Here is a 19615-nt window from a genome sequence, read left to right on the forward strand (position 1 = left end):
ATTGCAACGAATTTCGGGGTGCAGTGACCTTGTAAACAAGGTGATATTGCATCATCAACTAGACCTGCATGGAAGACAAGACGTCTGGGTTGCAAGGTAATTGCTGTAAAACGCCAATCCTGCAATGCTCTCGCGAGTGTCGAATGAAGTCGCATTACAAAGAGTTATTTTCTTCCAACCACTTCCTGACCTCCTTCTTGTTCACCATACGCATCACCTCGAGTCGCTCCTCCAAAGTACGATCCCGATACAGTCGCATGATGTGCCCACACACGATCCACACGTCTTCCCAGGAGGCGTCAAACAAGTCCCACCACGAGTTTGGTGGCGTCGAAGGCAGGGAAATCCCTAGGTGCCGAGTAGCGAGGAGAATAGGCGGCACTCACGATAGTCGGAACAGCGTATATAGCGTATACGGGTGTCTGTAATCTGCCAAGGTCACCGCACCCATGATAAATCCAATCAACATCAACCTTCGGCATCTAATGGTAACAGAACAAAAAACTAACGCATCATTGAGGTACCCCCACGCCTTGCCGCATGCCTCCTTGTGGTTAGTGAGCCCAAGCAGGCGGAGGTAATTGATGAGTGTGCCGTATGGGAGGACAACAAGCATGTTGAACCCCAGGCGTTTGAGAATCTGCATTTCAGCGACGACGAGTGCGTCCTTGAGGTTGTAGAACGCATCGCTGAAGTAAGCCATTGGCGTATATTTAAACTTGGTTTTGCCATTCGACGGAGACGGTGCGGCTGCAGCGGGCGAGGCCATAACTAAACTATGGCCTGGGACATGTGTAGGCTGAGGTCTACGTGACGGGGACGACGGCGGAGGAGACGAGTGCAAAGAGAGTTCGTGCGAGTTCCGCTGGAGAAGCAGGTCATACACGTTTATGAGGTCTCTCATCCGAATTGGGCACTCCTCCAGCTTGGAAGCAAGGTATAGTGCGCCCATGCTGATGTCCTGCATATAAATTGGTGCAATCCAACAAGTACCATACGAAGAAAGAAAGAAAAGGAGACGGGATCCAGAGTGATTCAGACGGTCGATGAAGAACAAAAAGTGTCGCTGACCCCAATACTAAACTGCTTCAAGGATGTCACGAACCAGAAACGCTGGAAAAGTATCTGTGCAGTCGCTACTGCAACCTGCTTTCTAAAAAACAATCGGATTGTGGTCATTCCGACTGGCCGAATAAAAAAGTTATTGGTGGCGTACTGGTTGAGCAAGATACCAGCTTGGTGTATGAGTTTGCAGCCAAAAGCTCGGAGGTCTTCTTCAAGTTCCTGTGGAAGTCCATCTTCTCCCGAGGGCGTCCTCGCAATCTGGGAATGCGTTGCGAGAGGGACGAGTATCGGGGTCATCCTCGACTTGTTGGAGGAGGGAGCGCTGCAAGTTGGACTATTTGCCCGAAATGGTAACAACAGCATTTTCCTTGCAGACCACTCAGACCAGCACACTCGTAATGGCGGGTCTGCCTCCCAAGCCAGACTTTCCACCCCGGCCACAGAGCACCTGGCCTGACAAGAACGATGCTCGTTCTTCACCCGATCGTCACTACCACCCCCGTGATGACAGGCGAGACAGAGACCGCGACCACAGAGACAGAGACAGGGACCGGGACCGACGCTCATACCGCTCGCGTTCCCCTTCACGTCCCATGATGGACAGTTACATCGCAGGCTCTCACCCCGCATCTCCCTCGAAGGGTACATCCCCGCACGCAAGAGACATTAGTCGAATGCCAGGGTCTCCCGGCCGACCCCATGGACCAGACTACCGAAGCTATGATGATTCACGCATGAGGGACGACCGGGATTGGAGAGGTGGTAGCACATGGGACAGACGGCCATCTCGCTATTCTGACCGCGATCGCGAGAGGGAGAGAGATTTTGACTATAGGAGAGGAACGAGAACCTGTCTCAACGAGACGAAGACCATTCGACCAATATGATAGGGAAAGGGATGATAGGAGACGGTACTCTTCACCTGACTATCGTTGGAACTCGCGGTCGCCACCCCCGCGTCGCGGTGGTACGTTTTTTCTTCCTACGTTCTCCGATATATTCCTCTCACTAATAATGTATGTCATAATCCTTGATTCTACAAACCCATATGCAGATCACTACGCTTGGACGCGCACGCTCCCCGGCGCGCCGTCATCCGCCTCGTCCTCCCTCACCCTCACGTGTCATCCGCTCACCTTCACCACAATCACGTAGCATAAAACCAGATCCAGACGAGCTACACCAGCCACGACATGACCGTGATCGCATTCGGGAAAGGGGAAGTATCTCTCCCCTCCATCCACGCCGATGCAGCCGGAGTCCCACTCCTGCATACCGACGGCGTCCTCCACGGCGCTCTCGCTCACCTTCACGGACGAGGGTGGAGAGTTACCGCCCAAGGTCACGCTCACCACCTTAGGCTGAGGTCGCCAAGCCCAATACGACACGTAAAACAGGAGCCGGTGGATGACACACGCTCAGGGGGAGCAGGTCACCTAGAAAGAGAACATCCAAGATCGTCTCCTCTCCCCTATGTCAAAAAGGAGGAGTTGGAAGAGAGGATGGACTGGAGACGTACATTGCCTTCTCCTAGACACGAGGTAACGAATGAGCTGTCTGGCGAGCTGGCACATGTGAAGAAGCGGGCCCGATCCCCTTCTCCACTTTCCGTCCATCCACGTGTACGTGCACGGTCACTCTCACCTTCTCTGTCGGAAAAAGAAAGGGAACGCGAAAAGGACAGGGATAGAGAACATGAGCAAGGAAGGGAGCGGGAAAAGGACAAGAAACCAACCCAGCCATTCCTCCCGCCCATACCCCGGTACGAGCCTCGTCCCAAGTTCAGCACGACGCTGGCACAGGAAGCCGAGGTGAGTTTCAGTGTGACTTTTCTCAAAACAAGTATTCAATGACCCCTGGAACTCGAAATACGACAAACAAAATCAGTATGCCCGTCTAGGACGCTCACCGGGCCAATGTCGCCTGCGGAGCATCGCAAAACCGGAAAAGCATGGCGTCGCGCACTGCACGAACTTGATATGGCTACGCTCGAGTTGAAGGGCCGCTCAGCACCGCCGCGAGCTCGCGGAGAATCTTAGGAAAGCGAGCGCATGCTGGTGCATTGGGAATAGACGCGAATATGGGAACAGGGACGACTCAGGGAGGTTCAACATTTACAATGGCATGAAGGCTAACAGGATGGTTAGCGTGTGAGAATTACAGCATCGGTTTGGGCGAAAGAATTCTTGAGCGTTACGGACTACTGGCCGCCCCGCTTTGTTCAAATGTATGTGCTCATTGCATAAAGGAAGTCCTTGTTTGGATGCCCCAGCGTATGCATTGGCTGGCTGTGGTGGAAAAGCTAGCTATACCACCATGGTTACATCTTTGGTAACTTTCTACAGACCATGTGTGTCCGCGAAGGATCCGAAGGGAGGGCACAGTAAAACCCATAATTCTGCAGAACGTGTGGTGAGAACCGTGCTGCCAAAAGAAAAACGAAGTGATGCAACAACAAATCCGGGCTGTGATTGGACCCATATTATCATCCAAACGTACTGCCCAAATAAACTTGGCTTGGTCTTACCTGTATATCAATCTGGTGGCGCATGCCAGACGAATAAATGTCTACCTGTGTGCTGTGTGCGGTGATGATAGACTGAGACCCCCTGGAGACTTGATGACATCGTCTAAATTCGGCCCCTGAGAACACACGCACACAGACGACGGTCCCAAGCCAAAGAACAGTGATAAAAAAGGGAGGGAAAGGCACAATACGAATGACTAGGAGACCCGAGTAAGAAAATCGGATTCAGAGTGGCTCACCTGCATTGCTGCGAACAGCTGTGTGGAGTACATGTCGAGCTGCGGAGATCAATGGTGGTTATTTTCACGCACACAGCGACACGCGATATAAATCGGTAGGAAGCCGGAACAAGGAAGAAACAATTTTAAACGGTTGCGATGGAGATTTAGGAGAAGGAAAGACAAACGTGAAACCTCGAATCCAAAACGCAACCTCATGGTTGACGACACGAATGATTTAAAGGACTCACGTCGATACAATCCTTTTGCCGGCCTCTTCCCTGTTCACCCGTACTAATATCACCAGTATGTTGACGGGTCTTCGGCTGATTCGAATGTTCCCGGCAGATCACCGTCCGCGCTGTGCCGCGCTCGCCGTCAAACGTGTACCCGGCAGATGGATCCTCCCATGCTTGGGTTCGCTATCAATTCGGGCATCACAGGAGTGTGTTGGCACGGATATCTAGAGTACGTACTGAGAGAAACAAGCGCAATGATTCGTCTGCGCCACTCGGTTTCTTGCTGCTTTGGTCTGCTGCTGCCATCGCCAAGCTTGAGTGCGACTGTCCGGGCTCCGCCACTATAGTAGTTGGTTTCAGATCGCAAGTCTTAGTCCAAGTCACGGTGTCATCTAGCGTAGAATGACGTCTGACTCCACTTGCCGTGTCAACTGTACACCGTTGTCACAGGGGTAAACATTAAGGTGCTCCTGAGTTGCAGTCCTTGGACACATCCGCTGTCAGGGCCAGGGCATCTTATCATGCATGCGCATGATGCACCGAACCAGATTCGCAGGTTATGAGATACCAGAATGATATATGATGCCCATTATTAGCACAAACGTATTTAATGCGGAACGGAGTACTTATCATGCGATTTGTATAGTACAAACGGCCCTTGAGATGAATTATGGAGGGAACGGTGCAATGCAACTTTTCATGCAAACTCGTAACGAATGTGGACAGAGGGAAGGCAGCATGCAAAAAGCTGATACATACAACTGCGCCATGAATGAAAGAAGAACAGGAACGGCGTAGTAGCTCAGGAGAGTCCAACCGAAATGTGAAAATTCATGATAAACAATATACCCGGATTACTTTTCTGATCATGGTTTGCCATTCAGTGCTAGCCAAGGGGGGTTTGCGCTTAACTCCTAGGCACTCGGAAGGCATGAAACGTTTGACCGTCACAGCGTGGCAGCGCCAAAGCCAGGGCCATAATACCGGCAGCCATATGTACGTACGTGTAAGGCAAGGAGACCGCTTGAAACGGGCTGCGCTGCAGCAACCCGATTGACATGCGCACGGATGATTGTGCCGGGCAGTATGCATACAGGATCCAAGATCCTGGCTTCTAAGAAGGGTAGGACACAGATGCCAACAACGTGGTAAATCGGAGAACGGGAGAAGAATGGGCGGGCGCCTAGAAGTCGCTGATTTTGTTAAGACCGATAGTGTGGAACGGACTAGAACAGCAAGTCAGAACTCACCCGTTCCGCGCTCCAAGGGCGCGACGTCAGCAGATCAGGATCGGATGAGAAGTTCTGCCTGGGACGGTGACGATGGGACTCCACATATCGACGCCATTCCAGCCCGTCCCTATCGATGGATAGCCAAGGTCCCCTGCTACCCTAATTTGGTTGTCAGATAGGATATCAAGGGTGGTGGCACCACCCGAAGGGCTGATCAGCGGAAAGGGAAGGGCCACATGATCGATTAGGAGGGGCCAGCGGCGGTAGTAATGAAACGTGATGGGACCATGTGTGATGCTGCTGTGGCTGCTGAGACGGTAATTGTTGGAGGGGCATCGGCTGTTCTCGATGGACACGGGAGCGCCATGCGTGGATGCGAGCGCGGCGTTTCGTGGGTGGAGGTGGCGGGAGATCGTCGTGGATGTCACCATCAGCGGCGCAAAGCTTAGGGTCGTCGCAGTCGCACCGTTTCCGCTTCGGTGGCCTGTGGGTATAGGGGGGGTGAGAGAGGTCTTCGTCCGAGTCTGGGAGGTCGAAGTGGAGAAATGTGGGGGAGTGGTAGGGGAGCGGACGGGGCGCAAGGAGTGGGACGTCACAGACTGAGATGCGCATTGCGTTCGACCCGTATGTGGGTTCCGGAGAGGACAGCATTCCTGTGGACACAGAAGAGGATGTGTCTGAGGCAGAGGGAGAGGATGGGACTGGAGGCGGCCATCAGATATGACAGAAACCAGGATGTAGGATTTACAAACATACAGATCAAGTCAGGTGGAGGAGGAAGAGCGAGACAGCCGTCTGCGCCTCGCAGGTAGGGGGGCCAGTCGACGAAGAGGTCATCGAGAGGGGAGAGGGGAAGGAAGAGATCCATGGCGATGGGGTGGGCTTCGAGACGCTACTTTATAAATGTATGGAGCTAGTGTCACATCAGACACACGGGACTATGATGACTGGACTGACCTGGCCGAGCGATTCCCAAGACAAGGAGACTCACCCTTTTATACACCGACAAGACAAGGGGGGGGCCATGATGCATTCGATATATTATTTTATATTTTAGTGGCCCTGTGTTTTCATTTCAAGCTGTTGTGGCGGTTTTTCTGACCGCGTCGGCACCTTACTTCATTTCCTTTTTCGTTTTTCAAATTCCCGATCTGCTTGCCTTATTTGGATCTGTCAAGGGAGGTTCCTCTTGTCCACCTCGCCCAGCCTCCATACTGCTAATACCCCAAGCCAGCCATGCCCATGCTCGGCCAATCGTGGGCTCGTTTCATTGCCCAGCCCGCAGTCTCGCGCCGCCCACTGTCCCAAGCGACGGCCACCCCACCGTCGCACGTTCAGCACCACCTCCCTTATTTTGTCCGTCGCAACACCCGTGGCTCCCTCCCCGTTTATACGGACATTCGCAACGGAGGAACGCGCTATCTCGTACAGATACGTAACGTCGAAGGCCAGGCGCAGGTACGTAGGCAAAGCTCCATCGCTTTCCTGTGGAGCCAAACCTCAGCCTCGCTGGCACAGGTACTCGCAAACCAGCTCAAGGCATCCCTCTTCGAACCAAATTCACCGGCAGCAGCCAGACTTGGTGTTCGCGTCCATGATCAGAGACACATCGTAATCACTGGCGGCCGCTGGAAGGTGGACGTGATGGCGTGGCTTCTCAATAAGGGCTTTTAATCATCATTAATCCGACGGGCCATCCGACCAACCGTACCCTATTGTTCCTTCCGTGCACACCGCATTACATCCACTCATAGGAAGGAAGGCATGTGAACTACTCCACGTTTCCATGCTGTCTCACCTCGCAGAACGCGCGCACTGCAACATGATACTATTACTTATCATCATGTAAACAAAAGCCAACATCTATGGGCTAATAATACTCGTTCTGTCCATGGGCCGTCAAAGAAACGATGTCCGTGGTTTAACCCTGTCGTCCCTTCCTTAGTCCTTACTAAGCTGTGCTGACGTGCTGTATTGTCCACCGTCTCCGGACTCCCCCACTAGTTGCCACGTTCGGGTAGCCTGTTAACCACGATAAAACCTGTCATCTGATTCAGTCATCCACTGTCTGTCTTCAGGACCAGGTACAGGGACGTATTAGTCAAAATGGGGCCTCCATGACCTTTCATGACCTACCCAGCCCTATCATCGCACCATTCGTTGGCGGCTCGAGTGAAATTTTAGGACAAGCAGTGCTTCGTGTCGCCGCACCCACGTATGTATCTGGCTATCCCTGCGAATTCGGTCGCACGTTTTGCCGCCGCGCTGCGGGTTGGCTGCGGGTATTCTTGGAAGGTATGGATCACAGCCAGCTGGTCGTAGTAGTATGGTCTGCAACGGCCGTGTAAAGAACCACATTAATGCATAATGCGCGTGGCGTGCTGACTGATTGATGATACTGCGGGGCGCCATGGTTCCTATCTCGACACAATCTTACCCACACAGGAAGACCGACATGGCATGCGACATCTCTTAATTTTTCTGCTACATATATAAATCAAACCGGAGTATATGATCAAGTTCCGATCGGAGACCCGTAGCTGGACGTGCCCCAGGCTGCAGTCGTCCGAGTTCAAGTGACCCCCAACGTGTCAAGCATAATCACATGGCTTCCTGTCTTTGAATCGTCATGACATGGAACGAAGTGATCCGATTGAGGAGGAGTTAGTAGGGGCATGAGATGATAAATGGCATGGCTGAACGTTCCACCTTCGTGTGCGTAGTGCTGGCAATAGAAGACTTTCCTTGCTCCCGTGCCTCGGTTCTTGAAATGTCACAATACGGGAAGGTAAGACGATTAGGCAAAACTCACGCAATCGCCCGGGAACGACCTTCCATCACACATCATGCATGCAGGGTACCGGGTGGGTTCGTGGCAACTCCAACCCAAGCAAAGCACAAAACCCTTGTGCACATGTAGGCTATTTTGTTCCGCGTCGGGCGTCTGGTCCGATTCCGATTATCTTTACTGGAAACGGCAATGCAAAAAATATTAATCTTATCCGCCAGTGACTCATCGAAACAGTCCTATAAGTCGTCTCAACGTCGATCTATTACCAGACAGCGTCTGAATTCCGGAAGACACCTGCGTTATCCAACTTAGAGGAGTAAAACAGGTCATTACTACTGGGACATTTCTAGCACCTAGGGAGCAAAATCACCCCCCCCCCCCAAAAAAAAAAAGAATGTCTACTACTACAGCGTCGACTGCGACTTCACAAGCAGTGAGCGGTGCGCCGAGTACCGTAGCCTGTGGAACAGGCTCGGGTGCTACTCATGCACCCAAAAGAGACGGCGGGAATACGAGCCTCGGCACGTTTGGGGTGGGCACCATGCGTTCAAATGTCTTTTCCACCTAGGGCTAACCGTCACGGTTTGATCGTAGGTCAAGTCAGGCCTCGCCCAGATGTTGAAAGTGAGTTTGATTTGGTGGCTTTGCCATTCCAAGCCAATATGTGGTTTGGTTGGCGTATCCCTCAGTGTGCTGAACGGTGGCCAATCGTTGCGGTCGTGTAGGGTGGCGTGATTATGGACGTCGTTAACCCAGAACAGGTGTGTTTAATTATTTCTCGCCGTTTGCCACCGCCTGCTTGCAAGAGCGTGTGCGTGGAGGACGAGTGAAGAGGTTGTTGGCTGACCGGGAAACTCCTTGCATGTTCTTACCCCGTTCTCGTTCATATATTTGTTTTCCGACGCGCCCCACACACGCCTGTGCACGCACTTGTTTTGATACGACCACAATGAAACTTATCAACAGGCGCGCATAGCGGAGGAAGCAGGCGCATGCGCCGTGATGGCTCTCGAGCGCGTGCCTGCAGACATCAGAGTTGAGGGAGGCGTTGCAAGAATGGTGAGCGTTTTGTACACATCCTCTCTTTCGCCTGATATTGTGCGATGTCTTTCCAACAACCCATTCTCTTCTACAAACGTGGACTCAGTGTCCGCTGCGATTCTTCACGCCTTTGTCACTCGTTCTCGTCGTTCTTATCCGGAATCCCTTGTACTGTTTTATCAACTATGATGGTTATGCGACCTACGAGGACGCATCTGGAGACATATTTTCCCCATACTTGTCTTTCATCCCGTCCCCTTGCTTGTTATGGTTCTATCCCTGTCGGAATCGAGATCGTATTTTTTTATATTTAACTGACTTCCGCAACCTCTACATATTTGTAGAGTGACCCTGCGGTGATCAAATCTATCGTCGACGCCGTCACTATTCCCGTCATGGCCAAAGTCAGGATCGGACACTTCGTCGAAGCACAAGTACGGAACATTTCCCTACCCTTTTCATTCGTTCCACCTTTCGCTGACATTCATTCGAACGCCATGAATGACAACATGGTGATGATGTTTATAGATCCTCCAAGTCATTGGTGTGGACTACATTGACGAATCCGAAGTGCTTACCCCTGCCGACGAAGAACACCACATCAACAAGCACAACTTCAAAGTCCCGTTCGTTTGTGGTGCCCGCAACCTTGGCGAGGCCCTCAGACGCATCTCGGAAGGCGCCGCGTTCATCCGCACGAAGGGCGAAGCTGGCACGGGAAACGTTGTCGAGGCGGTCCGACACCAGCGTGCGGTCATGGCAGAGGTCAGGAAGGCGAGTGTCATGAGCGAGGAAGAGCTCTACGCGTACGCAAAAGAGATCCAGGCTCCGTTCCACTTACTTAAAGAAACCGCGCGGTTGAAGAGGCTCCCCGTCGTCAATTTTGCTGCAGGGGGCATTGCTTCTCCAGGTGCGTCCATTCTTCACCACACGCACGCAACGTAACATCTGGTATATGAACATACTACAGCGGACGCTGCCTTGATGATGCAGCTTGGCTGCGACGGAGGTGAGTGGAGTTGCTCCTGTCGCCATGATATTCTTCGTTGATTAACTCTGTCGAAACAGTCTTCGTAGGCTCGGGAATCTTCCATGTATGTACCCAGCATATTTCATTTGCTACAAAGGTTAATCACACAGCGGTTAATAAGTCCGGCAACCCAGCCAAACGAGCCCGTGCCATCGTTCAAGCAGTACGCACCTTCTGTCTCCTATATATCCCTACCTTTCGTTAAACTACGCATAGGTTACTCACTACAACAATCCCAAGGTTCTTGCAGAGGTAGTATCATCATCTACTACAACCCAGGGTTACTCAATGTCCGCTTAACATCATTTGTTCTGTTCTGTAGATATCAGAAGACCTTGGTGCACCCATGGTTGGTCTCACCATGTATGTCGTATCCTTCGTGTTTACTCCATCCGACTGACAAAACCTCGTGACTCCCAGTGACACGAACATGAAGGGTGGTCGTCTTGCAGAGCGAGGATGGTAATCTCTACTGTATCAATCCCTTTGTTGATAAAAACTAAGTTAGAGTGTACTGCAAATGCACATAACACACAATGTATATTCTCAACTTCAGATATGCTTGTGACATACATCCCCAACATGGATCCTACATAAAGTGCATCTTCCAAGCAAGGCTGGCATGTTTTCCTTTATACCCATTGTGCCACTTCTGGAGATCAAAACTGGCACCACCTGAAATGGATGACATAGCACTGTCATCATAGTGAAGGTTTGGATTGAAATGGAAGTTTGCTCGAGCACAGACAATCTGCAAGAAAGAGTAAGGCACATCTTACCATCACCATGAACAGCATAATGACTTACATCAGCATCTAGAAAGAAGTGTAGTTGTGAATACATGCACAGTATGTCAGGAACTCTAGTACTCACAATAAACTGGAGCAGGGATGGATACAGAACGAGTAGCACGAGCATATGCATGGCAAAGACAGAAAGATAGATTCTGCAAGCTGTGAATGTATCATCAGAAATTGTCATCAAACACTGATCTGTCTCAAACAACTTACATATCAAGCCTCCTTCCAAAGTTTTCATCTTCTAGGATTATGTAGTGGCTGGGTCTGCTAGCTGTTAGAATGATTATGAGTTGATGGACCAACATTCATATTGATGACAAGTGACCTACTTCCAAGGAGACCCCCATGAGACTGAAGATAGAAATCTTGGGCCATTGGGTTACCAACACCCTTGTCAGCCACAAAGCCTGCAGGGCAGTTCCCTGACTTATCTCCCTCATTCCTAAAAATGTACACCTTCATCAGAGATTTTCAACATGCCTAAAGCCAGACACCTACTGAGACTTTGGGAAGAATCTGACATGGTGCCTGCTCAAAAGTTGAGGATCAATGTAGCACAAAGGCACATTCTCTTACTTTTTTCCTACTACAATATATGTCAGCAATGGCTTTGGCCTGTTCACCTTCCTTTCAGTCCAAAGGGCATCCATGGCATCTGAGGGACATCAGTTAAATTCCAAATTCCAAAAATGAACTTACCTTTGATAGCCTGGATCTCCCTTTCTGCTGCTTGAGCATACTCACCCTCAGATAACCCATCTCTGAACAGGATGAGACGTTGAGGAGGTGCCTTGTTTCTGCTGCCAAACAAGTTGACAGCAGTCTGCAATTGAAAGCTAAGGTTACTCAATAGCACACAATGCATTGGACAACTTACCTTCACCATGCTTCCCAAGTCTTCAATGATCTCTAGTCTGGGCCTCTGGATACAAGTCAAAGCCTCATAACGTGAGGCATCCATGTCAAAAGAGAATACTAAAGATGCCACAGAGGGCTGATCCATTACTCCAGGTGAGGGGTGCCCCACATCAACACCTAAGTGCAGTAATGGTCAGAGCTGTAGAACAACACACATGTAATTGCATCACCCATAATCATGAATGGTGCCTCCTTTAATTTGTCTAGTGCAGGTGCTTTGGGTATTGCATTCACACCTCCTAGTTTGGCATTAATCCTAGCTAGCCATCAGTATGCATGAAAAGCCAAAGTGAATGTCTTTAACATACTTCATTGCAACATTGTTGCAGTATTGATTATTGGCACGAGCAATCTTATCTTCCCTCTGGAATAAGAGTGAGATGAAAACACCATTCAAAATTCATGAGACTTACAACACACTGTGTAGAGATCTGAAGTAGGGAATAAGGTTCAGTTTGCTATTGTGGTGGTAGAACTGAGTACTTACACCAGTATGAACATCCCCAAATTGTTTTACAGCTAACCTTATCTCTGCTGCAGATGATGGCAATACCACCAATATGAGGTCAGGTGGTGTTTGGAAACTGGCCTCCTTGCCAGCATTCATCAAGTCCTATGTCATTGCAGTCTATTAATGTTCTTCATGCAAACATAACCTGTTTACCTGGCTAACATTCTGACTCCCGACTTTGTACACCTGCGTTAAAGAAACAGCTTGCCACATGTTTGAGTATGATTCAGGACGACCAAAAGATACCTACACATTCCTGCAACGCATGAGCCCTACCATTCACGAAACAGACAGAACGATTGTTGTTACCTAGTTGCCCGCAACATTCCACCAGCATCTTGACAAATCTCTCTGTATTGGAACGGGCTCTCGCCTTATTCAGGCTGTAATCCACCACAGCCCACGCCTTAATATCGCGAGGCTGGTGGAACCTCTGATTAAGCACATTCCAACCCCCATTCCTCGGAAACTGAAGCGAAATCTAGCTGACGTCAACTCAGAAGGCACGGAGACGTACAACTAAATTGTTGGTTTGGCCATAGGCCATGCCTGGTGTCTTGAGAACCTGGCCGTCGATTGCTGAAGGAGATGCGGAGATCTGCAAACCCGCTTCTTGTACATAAGGGGAATTTCTGTAATCTAAAGCCTTCATCGCAGTCAGCAGACGATCATGTCGTGCGCTATGCTGTCGCTCACTGTGTTAGGGCCCGAGCTACTTAAGCCTCTCATGATAGCCTCCATCCGAGCTTGAGGCTTCTCTGAACTAAACTCCACCATCTTCTTGGTGCACTCTTGAGGCAACTTGCGGGTGTAACGCTGGTTGGGTAAAACGACACACAGTTCCAAGGGGATTACGGTAACCTCATTTTTCCTGACAAAACCAACTCCAATAATCTCCGGGTACTGGAGATGGATGTTATAAGTTTCCCGGTAGTATTGCTATCAAATATATAGCCGTTAGAAATGGCGCACTCGCTAAAAACAATGCCCACCTGAACGGTAATCTCCGGTCCATCGGATCCCTTCTGGAATTTATAGTACCCAGCCTCAGGAATGAACTGCGAAATCTTTTTCTTCTTGCCCTTCAAATGCGTAAAGCCAACGAATACCCCTTTGAAGAAGCTCTTGAGTTTTCGAAAGTCGGGGGAAGCCTCCTGAAGCTTCAGTGTGCGTACATGAGATTGCCCCAATAAAGCAAGGGCGACGTCAATAAGGCGACCCTCCTGGTAGCTGCCAAATGCTTGAGTCGCGAGCTATGATCGCCAATATACGACCTACAGGACACCGCATGTAACATCTACGTTGACAAGTAATTGATTATGCGTTGGTCGGACGCTCCTGGAGCGGAATCAGAAAACATTATTAATGAGAGTGAATCCCTTACTGGTAAAAGCCTTTCCATGCTTCTAATCCGCCCCCCAGGGTTACCCTTCCAGCGTCCTTAGTGAAGAATGACTTAATATTGTTAGGATATTTCCTGTTTAAAACGTATCAGTATTCCGCAGAGATCGTGGTGGAGCGACTTGCAAGTTGGGTCCTTGACGGACAATGAGTTGCAAGAGATTGATGGCTACGATGACTTTTGGGGTCTGTTGCTTCAAACGACCATCGAGGAATTGACGTAGATCACTGGAATAGAACAAGCTCAAGGCGCGATAAACAGCGTAGGACGCGCGAGAACGAACTTGAAGTCGATGACTGAAGCATCGACGCGCTTCAAGGTGACCGCAAATCGGCGCTTGCTCGTACCACGGTCTGACATGTCTACCTCAAACTGTGGATATGATTATCGACGCGGATGAGCATATGAGGCTGGGAGGCGCGCAATCAAAAACTACACTAACCGTGTGGGACTGCCCAAAAGCGAGTATCCTCCCCGAGTAAGCGATCGCGTCTCCATCATAGATCACCTTGGGGGTGAAAAGCGTCGGTTCGGTATGGTTTTGCAGCCGTTCGAAAATTTCGATACGTCTTCCGGCCTGTCTAATCTCGGGTTCAAACGCTCAAGAAAGTTACGGTTAGCAAATTCACCAGCATCTGGGCCGAATCAAACTTACACACTGTAGTAAGACGCGAGCATGGGTGCCATTCAACAGGTATACTGAGTGCATGTATAACGAGGTGAAATCAAAGTACACAGTACCATCGTATTGATGATATTTCTTATTTTCTGTGATGCGCTCGACTTTGAACGAGTTAGTGTAAACAACGAGCCTGGACATATTGTCAGTGGCGATGTAGATATGTGTATGATCGAGTTGAACAATAACAAAGATAAAGCGTGAGTGGTTGAAAGAAGAGTAGATCAGTATTTCAACAGATTCGCATCAGCTTATCGATTGATGGCATCTCAGCTTCCTCACATCCAAACGCTAGCGATGACAATAAAATTCGAAAGACGCGACCTAAAAGGAGAGACCAGTTTCGAAACGTAACAAATAAGTCCGCTAATGTCGAGAAGGGGGAGTATGTAACGGATATCGCCCACGACGTGCTACATGATATTCCCTGATGGCGACGTGACGCTGCCAAGAAGAAGCCGCGCTACCAGTGCGCAGGCAACCGCATTCAGCAGCAGGTGCCAGACTGCTGTTGTTGCACTGACTGCCCCGGAGTCACCGTTAATGACTTCGCACCTCCCGCAGGAGTTGACGTAGCTCCCATTCTGTTAGGTGATGTTAGCAGCAAGAAGGTGGATGGAAAGGAAAATTGGCTGACCTATCCTTGATCTGTTTCGCCATGGTCAAGAACGCCTGCTCGACATTCGTTGCATTCTTGGCCGAGGTCTCCAGGAAAGGAATGCCGAGTTGGTCAGCAAATTCCTGTGTGAAAGTGTCAAATATATAAACCTTGGAGCGTGAACCACAGCGGATAGTACCTTGGCCACACTGTACTCGACCACCTTCTTGTTAGTCAGGTCTGACTTGTTGCCTACCAACAACTTGTTAACACCCTCCGACGCATATCGGTCAATCTCCTGAAGCCATTGCTTAACGTTCGTGAAAGTATCTATGAATGGCAGTCAGCGGGGCGGCAACGAAAGGGTTAGTTCCGAACCATTGTCAGTGACGTCGTAAACGACGATGATACCATGAGCACCTCGGTAGTAGGAGGATGTGATCGTGCGGAATCGCTCTTGACCTGTGTTTGAAACGGTGAGCTGGTGAGCCAAGTCGGCAAGGAAGAAAAACGCACCCGCTGTGTCCCACTGCAATGGCAGAAATAGCCAAGTTAGGACAGTTCCAAAAACACGAGAAGAGCATTGAAAAGGAGGCACCAACGAATTGGGAAAAGATGAAAGAAGGACAGGCGTAATTTAAGGCCGGTGACGGTGGAGAGAGAGTCAAAAGGTGAAGGCCAGTGGAGGGGTACGCACAATCTGTAGCTTCACGGTCTTTCCCTCGAGTTCGATAGTGCGGATCTTGAAGTCGACACCAATAGTGCTTATATAGCTCTCCGTGTATGTGTCGTCCGCGAACCGAAGGAGGAGACAGGACTATACAGACGAGGTCAGCAACGGAGCTTACGCTGTGACAGCAACGAAAACGAACCTTCCCAACACCAGAGTCACCGATGAGAAGGAGCTTGAATAGATAGTCGTACTCGCTGGTATGCATTGTGAACTCGAAAACGTGAGCAGTAGCTGAGAGACGGTGGACGCTCGCTGAGGGACAAGACAAAGGGCGGTGGTGCAGTGCCGTGTGACGCGTGGCCAGGGCGTGACTTGGCCGCCACAACATAAAATAAAACAAAACGAGACTTCAGGGAATCAAGCCTCCTCTTCCCCAACGTCGGCGGCCCCCTAACGAGCACTGTGTCCCGATCATGCCCCTCTCCATGGCCAAACCCCCTCAGTCTGCAACCTTGCTATGTCGAATGGACGGGATACGTCGATTACTCAGGGGACACGGATCCCATTGCGAAACGTCGATGTGTAAGTCTTGCCGATCTCGTTGACAACTCATTTAATCACAGGGCATACCTCCTAAGGCTTGAGTACACATGTTCTTGCTCTGAAGCTCTAGCTTCTTGTCCGAACTGCCTGGTAGCATTGGCGACCACGACTTCTGGGTCGTTTTCGACACAGGTTCCTCAGACCTGGTACGTGTCCTATACGATTTCCTGGATGTCCCTAACGCATCTATCTCGTTGCTCAGTGGGTTGCATCGACGGATTGTAACACTGATGATTGTCACGGTGTCCCAAAGTATTCGCAAGCAGAATCGCATACGCTAAGCTTGTCGGGGGAACCGTTCAAACTTAATTACCTTGCAGGTTCAGTCGCTGGCACCGTCGGCTCTGAGATAATAGAACTCGGCTCGTATCAGGTAGCGTCGCAGACGTTCGGTGGGTGAGATTACTCACGTTCGATGCGCGTCTCACATGTATGTATCCATCAGCACTTGCCAATCAAACGAGTGGACTTGATCTAGGGGGAATAGGGAACTCGGGCATTGTCGGTTTCGCCTTCCCTTCAATTGCTGCGATTCAACCGACGTTGGGAACCACTTTACTGGAGAACACCTTCAATCATCTCAGTGATGAGCACAGATTCTTTGCCTACGCACTGGGTCGCAATAACGTGGAAACAGGCACTAGTAGCGACTCTTCCGTCACAATCGGAGAGCTCGACTCATCGATAGTAAATGACTCGAACCAGCTGTCATTTTTCTCCGTTTTTCAAACATCCCATAGTCCATATGATTTTTGGAAACTTCCCATTCAATCCATAACAATACATTCTCTCTCCCTTCCTCTCTCTCGCTCCCTTGTCCCTGGGGCGTTCTCTCCGATCGGAGTCCTGGATACCGGGACGACGTTTATCCTCGGTCCTACAGCTGACGTTGAGACTTTCTGGAACACCGTTAATGTTGGGAATTCTGTGCGGTATAATAAAGGCTCTCAAAGATGGGAAGTCCGATGCAACAGATTCATGGATGTCCGGATCAAGCTTGGCGAGCAAGATAGCGCTCTGGAGATTCCCCTTCACCCCGAAGACATAAATATCATTTGGAAATGGGCTGACGGTAATTCTTGGTGTATTGGTGGTCTTCAGGCTAGCGACGGGGTACGAGAATATGATGTCTGTTTCTTAAGGCACTGAATGGTCTTCTTAGGTGAATTCTGGTGATTGGATTTTAGGAGATAGCTTTCTTAAGGCGAGTCTCTACCAATATATGCGAATATTTTTATAACTGACCTTGTGCGTCAGAATGCCTACGTAGTGCACCAAGCTCCAAATTCTTCGCGCCCGGCGTTGATCGGCCTGTTGAATTTGACCGACCCCAAGACTGCACTATCAGATTTCCAGAAGGCACGTGGCCAGGACCCACTGCCAACATCATCTGTTCTTGGGTACTTCACCCCGCCACAATCTCGCGTTCTTGTGATTGCCACTTCTGTCTGCGCGATTTGTGGACTCATCATCGGGGTTATTGTGACTGTTGTATATGGGCTCCGTCGTAAACTGCAGAGGACGCTTGAACTGAACAGGGCAGCATAAGTACATTGGGACAGAACATCCGATGAAAGGAAAACATGGGACTAATAGAATACAGTAGCAGTATGGAGATGTTCACATGGCAACGTGTCGACTATCCCGACTGAGTGTATGTTGGCCGGTAATAACCATCCCCATGTTGTGCTGGCTGGTAACCATATCCTGGTTGTGCTACTGCAGGGGCCCAACTAAATAACAGACAACTGATTAGCACCTTATCCACACGACGAACAAATGCAACTCACTCAGGTTGCATGACTGTTTGCAGTTGGCATATACCACACATCCAAACGTCCTTAGACCGCAATGGAATAAGAGGTACAAAGCAAAACTCGAACCAGACACGAGATTTGGCCGCAAACATCGACGCTGCTCGAGATTCAGCGCTCAACCACGGGACGACAGCCGAACTATAATAAACTCACCGTTATGACATCTTGGACAGACTCTCGGGGACTGGTCTCCTCCCATGGGGTTTATCTTGTTGGGACAACCGACTGTCGAGATGGGCGGCTCTGTCAGTCAAATACTCATACGACGAGTGGTGGTATCTGTATCACTGACCTACGAGGGGGATACAAACTGGGATCATAGTTAGAACGGACGTTGCTGACGCACAGAAATGTTTTGACGCCTACAGAAGAAGTCCATCGTTATCCTGCTGTGGTTCTCAAACGTATAACGACGAATACGATACAAGGCGATACCGGCGTGGAACTGGATGCAAAGTGAGGTCCGTCCAAGCGACCACTTGCCTTAGTAGGTACGCGTTCCGCAGTCGCCCATTGCCTCCACGATTCAGGGATACTAATCAATCAGTTGTTGACGTCGACGTAGTCCAAGTTCGCGTCCGTCGGGTCGGTTTCCTTCAAACGCCAACATGGTTCATCTTATCTTCGGCCAACCGGTGATAAGATCCCTTGCCTTCCCCGCACCAGGAAAGAACTGTTTCGCGCTGGTAATCGAATCGAATAACCACCTCACTCTCACAGGTCATCATTCCGGGTTGTTGATTTAAACAAAACATGAATACATGGTAAGTGTAGCCCTATGATATACATGTAAGGCAGTGCTGATATGTTTGCTGGACGTCCTGGCACGACTGGCGGGGGAAACAAAGGCAAGGCTGAAGCCCTGTGTGCTCCAAGCTCCCATTACACACGGATTTTGGTCAGAGAGCCGTATGACATGCACAAGGAAGGGGCCCCGTGTTAGTGGTTAGTGGAATACAAGGTATGCCCATGCTGGAACCTCTGACGTCAGAGCTATAATCGATTGTCTTTTTTTTTGTTACACTCCACCTGCCACTTACACCACAGACTTTCCTTCGCCACGGAGATGCTCATATCCACCTTTTGGGACTTCGTCGATCTTTCAGGGACAAGGAGGGAGTGAAATCTTTCTCCCATGAGCTCTCATTATCGAACTCTGGAGGCAATGATCTGCTCACGCGAGTGTACCATTGTGGCGATCATACTGCTAAGCGAAACTAGGAACTTGCGCTGAATGTGCTGCGACGCGATACATGCAGAGTCACGGTTCCATCTGACCAAATCTGACCTGATTTGATAGCGAGATAAGTGTCGTCTGAGGTGTTGTTATTGGAAGCGCGCAGAGCCACGTATGCGGCCTTTTCAAACGGCGGTTGCACCCCACAGTGAATCAAATCTTGCTTCGCTTTTTCTTCCGCTTTGCGACGTTCGAGTGGGCATAGTGTCATACGTCACTCACGCGGTTCATGAC

At 50.0% G+C, this 19615-nt stretch overlaps 10 protein-coding genes across 10 annotated transcripts; 5 read left to right on the forward strand and 5 right to left on the reverse strand.

Annotated features, from left to right (window-relative positions):
- Window positions 1-21: 21 nt before the first annotated feature.
- Window positions 22-1410, reverse strand: F5J12DRAFT_812352 (cyclin-like protein). Its single transcript, XM_051744888.1, has 4 exons — window positions 1217-1410; window positions 1072-1153; window positions 499-961; window positions 22-381 (listed from the first exon to the last, which is right to left on the reverse strand). Exons 1-4 carry the CDS (start codon window positions 1360-1362, stop codon window positions 155-157), a joined length of 918 nt encoding a protein of 305 aa, XP_051602496.1. The 5' UTR covers window positions 1363-1410; the 3' UTR covers window positions 22-154.
- Window positions 1411-1432: 22 nt separating this feature from the next.
- On the forward strand, window positions 1433-2149 carry F5J12DRAFT_481835 (uncharacterized protein). The gene is made up of 2 exons (XM_051739639.1): window positions 1433-2032; window positions 2120-2149. Exon 1 carries the CDS (start codon window positions 1464-1466, stop codon window positions 1950-1952), a length of 489 nt encoding a protein of 162 aa, XP_051602497.1. The 5' UTR covers window positions 1433-1463; the 3' UTR covers window positions 1953-2032; window positions 2120-2149.
- Window positions 2150-2313: 164 nt separating this feature from the next.
- Window positions 2314-3063, forward strand: F5J12DRAFT_889963 (uncharacterized protein; the record flags this gene model as incomplete). Its single annotated transcript, XM_051747369.1, has 3 exons — window positions 2314-2406; window positions 2463-2876; window positions 2953-3063. The coding sequence occupies 3 exons, from the start codon at window positions 2314-2316 to the stop codon at window positions 3061-3063; spliced, it is 618 nt and encodes a 205-aa protein (XP_051602498.1).
- An 88-nt stretch (window positions 3064-3151) lies between these two features.
- F5J12DRAFT_482309 (uncharacterized protein) lies at window positions 3152-4518 on the reverse strand. Its single transcript, XM_051739642.1, has 5 exons — window positions 4473-4518; window positions 4287-4418; window positions 4062-4232; window positions 3832-3870; window positions 3152-3463 (listed from the first exon to the last, which is right to left on the reverse strand). Exons 2-5 carry the CDS (start codon window positions 4353-4355, stop codon window positions 3386-3388), a joined length of 357 nt encoding a protein of 118 aa, XP_051602499.1. The 5' UTR covers window positions 4356-4418; window positions 4473-4518; the 3' UTR covers window positions 3152-3385.
- Window positions 4519-5464: 946 nt separating this feature from the next.
- Window positions 5465-6149, reverse strand: F5J12DRAFT_889964 (uncharacterized protein; the record flags this gene model as incomplete). The annotated part of the gene is made up of 2 exons (XM_051747370.1): window positions 5465-5982; window positions 6038-6149. The coding sequence occupies 2 exons, from the start codon at window positions 6147-6149 to the stop codon at window positions 5465-5467; spliced, it is 630 nt and encodes a 209-aa protein (XP_051602500.1).
- A 374-nt stretch (window positions 6150-6523) lies between these two features.
- On the forward strand, window positions 6524-6955 carry F5J12DRAFT_716902 (mitochondrial large subunit ribosomal protein-domain-containing protein; the record flags this gene model as incomplete). Its single annotated transcript, XM_051741036.1, has 2 exons — window positions 6524-6739; window positions 6800-6955. The coding sequence occupies 2 exons, from the start codon at window positions 6524-6526 to the stop codon at window positions 6953-6955; spliced, it is 372 nt and encodes a 123-aa protein (XP_051602501.1).
- Window positions 6956-8466: 1511 nt separating this feature from the next.
- F5J12DRAFT_904102 (SOR/SNZ family-domain-containing protein) lies at window positions 8467-10609 on the forward strand (the record flags this gene model as incomplete). The annotated part of the gene is made up of 12 exons (XM_051748484.1): window positions 8467-8604; window positions 8667-8696; window positions 8798-8833; window positions 9039-9131; window positions 9458-9547; window positions 9642-10023; window positions 10084-10122; window positions 10182-10207; window positions 10265-10306; window positions 10360-10395; window positions 10466-10506; window positions 10564-10609. The coding sequence occupies 12 exons, from the start codon at window positions 8467-8469 to the stop codon at window positions 10607-10609; spliced, it is 999 nt and encodes a 332-aa protein (XP_051602502.1).
- Window positions 10610-10732: 123 nt separating this feature from the next.
- Window positions 10733-15989, reverse strand: F5J12DRAFT_889967 (Piwi domain-containing protein; the record flags this gene model as incomplete). The annotated part of the gene is made up of 31 exons (XM_051747371.1): window positions 10733-10894; window positions 10951-10958; window positions 11017-11096; window positions 11154-11214; window positions 11273-11385; window positions 11442-11471; window positions 11520-11598; window positions 11643-11766; window positions 11821-11978; window positions 12032-12117; window positions 12170-12225; window positions 12275-12292; window positions 12349-12474; window positions 12526-12558; window positions 12623-12853; window positions 12890-13018; window positions 13069-13311; window positions 13365-13602; window positions 13651-13710; window positions 13757-13827; window positions 13920-14001; window positions 14058-14146; window positions 14217-14355; window positions 14434-14586; window positions 14978-15037; window positions 15091-15194; window positions 15251-15381; window positions 15430-15513; window positions 15568-15580; window positions 15749-15868; window positions 15924-15989. The coding sequence occupies 31 exons, from the start codon at window positions 15987-15989 to the stop codon at window positions 10733-10735; spliced, it is 3147 nt and encodes a 1048-aa protein (XP_051602503.1).
- Window positions 15924-18060, forward strand: F5J12DRAFT_482128 (aspartic peptidase domain-containing protein). The gene is made up of 7 exons (XM_051739641.1): window positions 15924-16306; window positions 16348-16368; window positions 16422-16473; window positions 16530-16719; window positions 16773-17440; window positions 17490-17531; window positions 17585-18060. Exons 1-7 carry the CDS (start codon window positions 16242-16244, stop codon window positions 17873-17875), a joined length of 1329 nt encoding a protein of 442 aa, XP_051602504.1. The 5' UTR covers window positions 15924-16241; the 3' UTR covers window positions 17876-18060.
- On the reverse strand, window positions 17835-18672 carry F5J12DRAFT_481861 (uncharacterized protein). Its single transcript, XM_051739640.1, has 5 exons — window positions 18511-18672; window positions 18437-18454; window positions 18298-18369; window positions 18118-18241; window positions 17835-18060 (listed from the first exon to the last, which is right to left on the reverse strand). Exons 1-5 carry the CDS (start codon window positions 18521-18523, stop codon window positions 17967-17969), a joined length of 321 nt encoding a protein of 106 aa, XP_051602505.1. The 5' UTR covers window positions 18524-18672; the 3' UTR covers window positions 17835-17966.
- Window positions 18673-19615: the final 943 nt, after the last annotated feature.

This window comes from Pisolithus orientalis (assembly GCF_024613125.1).
Source record: "Pisolithus orientalis strain OTSU chromosome Unknown F5J12scaffold_6, whole genome shotgun sequence".
Taxonomy (NCBI): domain Eukaryota; kingdom Fungi; phylum Basidiomycota; class Agaricomycetes; order Boletales; family Pisolithaceae; genus Pisolithus; species Pisolithus orientalis.